The 6,277-nt window shown below is 34.9% G+C and overlaps 1 protein-coding gene across 1 annotated transcript; it reads right to left on the bottom strand.

Moving 5' to 3' along the window:
* Positions 1 to 837: 837 nt before the first annotated feature.
* mettl8 (methyltransferase 8, methylcytidine) lies at positions 838 to 4,846 on the bottom strand. The gene is made up of 10 exons (XM_074659323.1): positions 4,776 to 4,846; positions 4,339 to 4,495; positions 4,074 to 4,165; positions 3,618 to 3,982; positions 3,391 to 3,440; positions 3,098 to 3,158; positions 2,500 to 2,639; positions 1,959 to 2,065; positions 1,761 to 1,826; positions 838 to 1,150 (listed from the first exon to the last, which is right to left on the bottom strand). The coding sequence occupies exons 2-10, from the start codon at positions 4,488 to 4,490 to the stop codon at positions 996 to 998; spliced, it is 1,188 nt and encodes a 395-aa protein (XP_074515424.1). The 5' UTR covers positions 4,491 to 4,495; positions 4,776 to 4,846; the 3' UTR covers positions 838 to 995.
* Positions 4,847 to 6,277: the final 1,431 nt, after the last annotated feature.

Here is a 6,277-nt window from a genome sequence, read left to right as displayed (position 1 = left end):
CCCATTTCAGCCTAAGAAAACTCAACATTATGATTTTATAAAAAAATTCTGAGATAATAAGTCAAATATGTCATCATTTTTATCTATTTCATAATTTAGTACCTTACAAGTCAAAAGTTTGACATATCTACATAATAATGCACACAGTGCACTTTCATAGACTAAGATACTGGAGTTACCCTGCACTATACTAATATTTAACAGTCTCTTCTGCACTATACTCATTTTTAACAGTATCTTCTGCACTATACTAATATTTAACAGTCTCGTCTGCACTATACTCATCTTTAACAGTTTCTTCTGCACTATATTCACTTTTTTAATAGTCGTGTATCACAGCTGTTACCTTGCACTATATTCACTTTTAACAGTTTTCTTCATCTCCTTGTTTTCTTATATCTGGTATATTTTTTGTACTTTGAACTTTGCACTACTAACCTTTTTACTAACTAATGTTTTGCACTATGGAACTGTGATGCTGGAAACTTGAATTTCCCTCGGGTTCAATAAAGTTACTATATCTATCTATCTATCTATCTATGTATCTAATCAAACGTTTGATTTGTCTGAATTTTGACGTCATGCGTATTTTTAATCATGCAAACACCATTGTCTAGTTTTTCCCTTCTGTAATATTTAGCCCAAATTAAAGATGAAAATAAGGAAACATTTTATTTTATTCCATTCATAATCATCAGTCAAAGTTTTCCATTTTTAAAGTCTAATGCATGTTCATTGTATTTCCCACTTGGACCTAACAAAATTATTTTTGATATAGTCAATATACTCATCTCATAGATATTATAATCTCCAGTATATAAAACCAGATAACACAGCTTTGTTTCACATGTTTTATAAGTTTATTGCATACAGTGTTGTTGTAGTACACATACTCATTTGGTTAAAAATAGTTTTTCAGGTTTGAATAAATAAGCAGCAAAGTATGAATATAAAAAAGACATATAGCTCCAAATTATGCTGTGCATAGTGGGGTGTTAAGATGGTAGTGGTGGATATGATTTCCTGTACTTGCTCTGCATCCAAACCCGGTGCATTGCAATTTTCTTTCCTCTGTTCACTTTGAGTCGTCTGTCCTCCAGATTCTGAATTTCTTCCAGTCCAGCATTGGAAAATAAATCATGAACCTCTTCTGCAATAAATAAATAAATTTAATCAAATTAAATAAAATTTTATTTCATTCTATTTAAATAAATACATATACATAATACACACACACAATAACACAGTTACCACCAGGGCTGTAGCAAGGATTTTTGAAATATAGAGGTCATGAGTCCCACCAGAAAAAATTTACCAGACACCGAAAAAATAAATAAAGTCTCAAAATATTTTAATTAATTGTATTTAAAAAATATTTAATTATTTGATTTGATTTGATTTTTTTTATTTATTTGTTTGTAGATTTTATTTCCCGGTATGAAGGTCTAAATGCTGTTTTAAAGTCTTTTGCTCACTTCCAAGAGAAAAATTCTGGTGGGGGAAAAAAAAACAATAATTTGTTTATTTATTAGCCTAAAAATGGTCAAGCTTAAATATACTGCGTCAGCCTATTCCAGTACCTCCAAATACCTGCCCATGTAGTATATAAACTCCCTCCAGGTTCCTAAAATTCCCAGAAAAAACAGTAAGGACATGACCCCAGTGTCCTCAATGGTAGCTATGGTCCTGTCAGTAACTAATTACTCCATGTTTTGATTTGTTACTTCCAAGAAAATGAAGATCTCATGGTTCAGAAATACCTTTAGTGAAAAAGTAGACACAGGTTCCATCTCCACGTGTATAGAAATTCTCTGATAAGCACCGTCCTGATGAAATGAAATGTATTAATTTGTCAAAAACACTCCACACACACAGAGGGGTATACAGAATATACAACAAATTAGGTAAAGTAGATAAAATGGCTGTATTCAGGTGCGTGTTACTAATTGGAGGCTCACCCTTCTTAAACCGGAGCTGTGATAAGTCATATCTCCCGTAATCACGGAAGAGAAATATCCCTCCATGTTTCAGGTATGTAGATAGTCGGTTCACGATTCCTTGCAATCTGTCAATGAAATGTCAATTAATGGAACAATAATGTTGAATGGATTACAGCTAATGGACAAAATATAGGCTATATGGGAATATATTCATTAACAAACAGCTAAACATGTATTACAGGCTGAGGTGTCTTACTGTACATGGACAGTACTAAGGTGCCAATGTAAGTGCATTTAGTCAAACTACAGCTTAAAAATTAAAAAATGGATGCTATCGCTACCATCCCTTAAATGTCAACCAATCCACTGTACAGTTAATATTTTGTACTCAGTGAAATAAGACCGTTATAGACAGATTTATATTTGAGTTTTGCAATGACAATTAGACAAAGCTTGGGAAAAGTGAAGGTGGGTCAGGGTGTTATAGAGGTTGTGGAGGGGTCCACACAGATCCCAGAAATTATATTAGGCTCTCCTCTGTCTCTTAATCTTCACTTACCGCTCCGGATGAATGGAGGAGAGCACAAACACTGCCAGAATAACATCCAGGCTCTGAGGAGGGAAGGGAAAGGAGGCCATCTCCTCACAAATGTCATGGACAAAGGCATGACACACAGAGTCATCGTAGTCTGGATGGTCCTAAATGAGGAAAATAAAGTAGGCTATTTCCGTTTTATGGTCACACAAAGGAAATTTCCAAATGGTAGCTCAGACACAGATTTCAGCAACTGTTCAGTGTTTGTATTTCAACTATCTATAACATTTAATACCATTTCCAAATTTCACAGCACTGAAAACAACAAACCTTTCTTCCTGGCCATCACTTTTCTATCATATTGAATGTGTCTTAAAGGAACAGTGTGTAGGATTTAGCGGCATCTAGTTGTGTGGTTGCAGATTGCAATGATATTGTCTCATCGATTGCATTGAATCAAATCGGAATCGTATCGTGGCAGACTTTGTGATATCAGCAAATATCGTATCGTTATCCAAAGAATCAATATAATATTGTTTCGTGATGGAACTTGTTATTTATAACCCTAGTATTAACCTCAATACTGTGCATGTTCATACCAAACAATATTAGAAAAGCTTACCTTGACCAGCTGAATGGCACATGTGGAGAAGTCACAACAGTATAGAAATGCATCCGTTTGTCTGTGTAACAGAAAAGCCAATTTAACATCCTTACTCATTACAAATACAGCACAACTGCAAAGTTCCTGTCAACGTTTACAACTGTGAAATGGTCTATACACAATAAAATGGTATATAAAACTGTATTTTACTGACCAATATTGTGTGTATTTTAAATGTTTTGCTTCTGTAAACATACGTTGCTCTGACAATTGACATGTGGAATATATGGAAATATAAAATATTTACTCACTTTATGGAACTAACGATGGGAAATACACTGTTACCCACCCCACATCCAACCTGTGAAGACAAAATATATTCTGTTGATATTTGGTATTTATTCGTAAGTGCTGTTCTGTTCTTACATTTTTAGTATAGCAACTTGCAGCCTGCTATCACAACCGTGTTACGGTCCACAAGCAACAATCTATATTAAAACCATCAAAATGAATATCAATACATGTGAGTTTTGAAAACCTCCAAGATCCTGAAAGATGCATGCTGGCCAGGGAAAGTAGTAGTCTGTACGGCAGCTTCATGTTTTTCTGGTGCTGCTCCATGACAGACACGTCCTTGATCATTTGAGGTGTCTGGGTTTCTGTGATGGTGTGCGGGTCTGTTGTGTTGCCGGTGTCTGGTCTCTGTGTCTGTGCTGGATTCAGCAGGTTGTGGGTCTGACACATGCTGATCACCCAGACACCAGTTTGTGGCTTGACTTTTTGCACCTGAAGGAAGCAGCTCTGGGAACTCTAAAAACAGCCACTTGCGATCTTTAAAGAACTTATCCTGGTGCATCTCGTAAAACTTGTCCCAGTACTGGCAAGCCTCTGTGTCAAATTTACCTGTATGGAGAGGATTTAAGGGTATTTTACACAAAAGTTTAACCCAGTCAAATCTAACTTGAAAAATATTTTTGCGGGAATACTTTCTTGCCTTGTTCCTCGATAGGAATTTGTATACAGGAATTTTCTTCTGCCTTCTGCCGTGCATTTTCTTTATCCTCCTCTGTCCATTGCACATGATCCCTGCAATATAATACAAAAGCAATTGTTGATACATCTAATATAAAACTGTAACATATAAATCCACTGTTGCATTTTGAACTTGATCAGAAAGCTCAGTGTTGTTCCTATTATCTCCATAAAAGGCATATACAGATGGGTGACAAATTAAAGTCTTACTACAGTACATCACTGACCACATGTTGTGCTTAAAGATGTCATCAGGATTGGTCAGAATCCGTGACCCCAGTGGAGCTGAAGGTCTTCCTCCGGTACTCTTTAGTTTTGATGATAATCTGCTGAAACCTTCAGCCAATTTGGCTACCGAGAAGCTTCGCAGTTTATGCATTTACTCTGTAAAAATGCAAATAAACAGTAACATATTTTAAAATGCTTTGATAGTGCACCTACAGCTTATAAGGCTGGTGCTGTTTAACGCAAACAAAATAGTTGTTTTACTCTTCTAGCAATATGTTGCTACCGGATACTGTCATCAACATCTTTATATTTTTTCTTTATCACATGTATTTTATTTTCAGGAACAATTTCCAGTTGAATAAATACATTCAATATTAAGAAGAATAGCACATTTCATGCAAAGATGCAGCCCAAATGCTTAACAAGCAAGCCTCACCAGATTTATTGTGGGACACTTTAGGAGCTTCTAAAAAAAGGACAGAAGATCTGAGAGTTTTTGTTGGGACATAAAATGAAAGGCAGTCATTGATATATGAAGGTGCTTGATTATGTAAGGCTTTATAGATATTTAAAAATACTTTAAAATCAATTCTAAAAGATGCAGGTAGCCAGTGCAGTGATGTAAGCAGAGGCAAAATGACACACAGAACCATATATTAAATAGAATTTAAAGATAAGACAAAAGTCCTTGTGTGCTCTAAGAACTTTCCCACAGAGCAGCATTTTTGTGTTGTTATCTTTTTTTGATGAGAACACATTTCATTTTATGTTTCACTGTCCTATATACAGTGGCCTAAGGAGACGTTATTTAAAAAAAAATACAGTTTAGGAATTTCGATTTGTTTTGGTTGTCTGATAAGATAATATACTGGAAAAGCTTTTCAACAAGGAGGTTTTTGTTTTGGAAAGATTAAAATAAGGTTAAGACAGAACACCCTGTATCCGTGACTGTTACTGTTATATGAACTTGATCTTTTTGAGTTGTTTTTTAAATGAACTCACTGACCTGCTGGTGTGTTATACCAGATTTAGTCTTAGTCTTTGATGACACTGATTGTTCACATTTATTTCTTACCAGAGACAATTGTCAGCAAATATGGCTGCATAATAAATTGGGGAAAAACATAAAATCACATTCATAGTGCAGCTCCATTTGTCCTTTTTTGTCAAATGGAAACGCCCACTCAGCCATTGCACAAAGCAGTGATGTAGGTTACCAAAGTAAACTAATCGAAGCTAATCAATAAGGTTATGAATTACTATGTGAACTAGCACTAGCTGAGTCAAAGTTAGCTGTGCAAAGTTTGGAAATAACTGAAAGGGTTAGTTCTGATTTTTTTAAGTCGGGTTGTATGTATACTCCCGCGCTCTGTGAGGTAAATTTACTGCTATTTTAGCATATAATTATTGAATTGTGTTTATAATAAAGTCATTTTCGATTTACTTTGAGGTAAATAATTTTGGCAGTGATTCCATAGAAATTTCAAATAGGTAACTTGCTATTTATCACCTAATTACCATGAAATTTGTGGTCCTGTAAAATGAAATGCTACCAAATATAGTCATGGATCAAGGTTACATGATATATTCCATAATTCTACAGTATGGTACCACTGACTCAGGACAAAATAAACTAGAAAATGCATTTCCTGCTGAAAATGTGTGGGAATGCTGACAGCTGAAATTTATTGCAAAGCACTGCTAAAAATGCAGAAATGGGAAATGACTTGCCTAAAAATGTTAAAGCTCAAATGCATTGCACTGCTGAAAACCCTAGAAGATTAAATAAAAAGCTTGATATTTGAAAAAGTATAAATAGTTGAAACAAGAAAAGTCATAGCACTATTGTCCTTAAAGAGCTGAATATTTTGATAGTTGAACGGTTTCTGTAGCTGGAAGTATGCAGGAGTAGTTAAAGGGACTATTTGTAACTTTCAG

This window comes from Sebastes fasciatus, chromosome 14 (genome assembly GCF_043250625.1).
Source record: "Sebastes fasciatus isolate fSebFas1 chromosome 14, fSebFas1.pri, whole genome shotgun sequence".
NCBI lineage: Eukaryota > Metazoa > Chordata > Actinopteri > Perciformes > Sebastidae > Sebastes > Sebastes fasciatus.
Note: the sequence above shows the minus strand (reverse complement) of the source record. Positions and strands in the feature narration are given on the sequence as shown.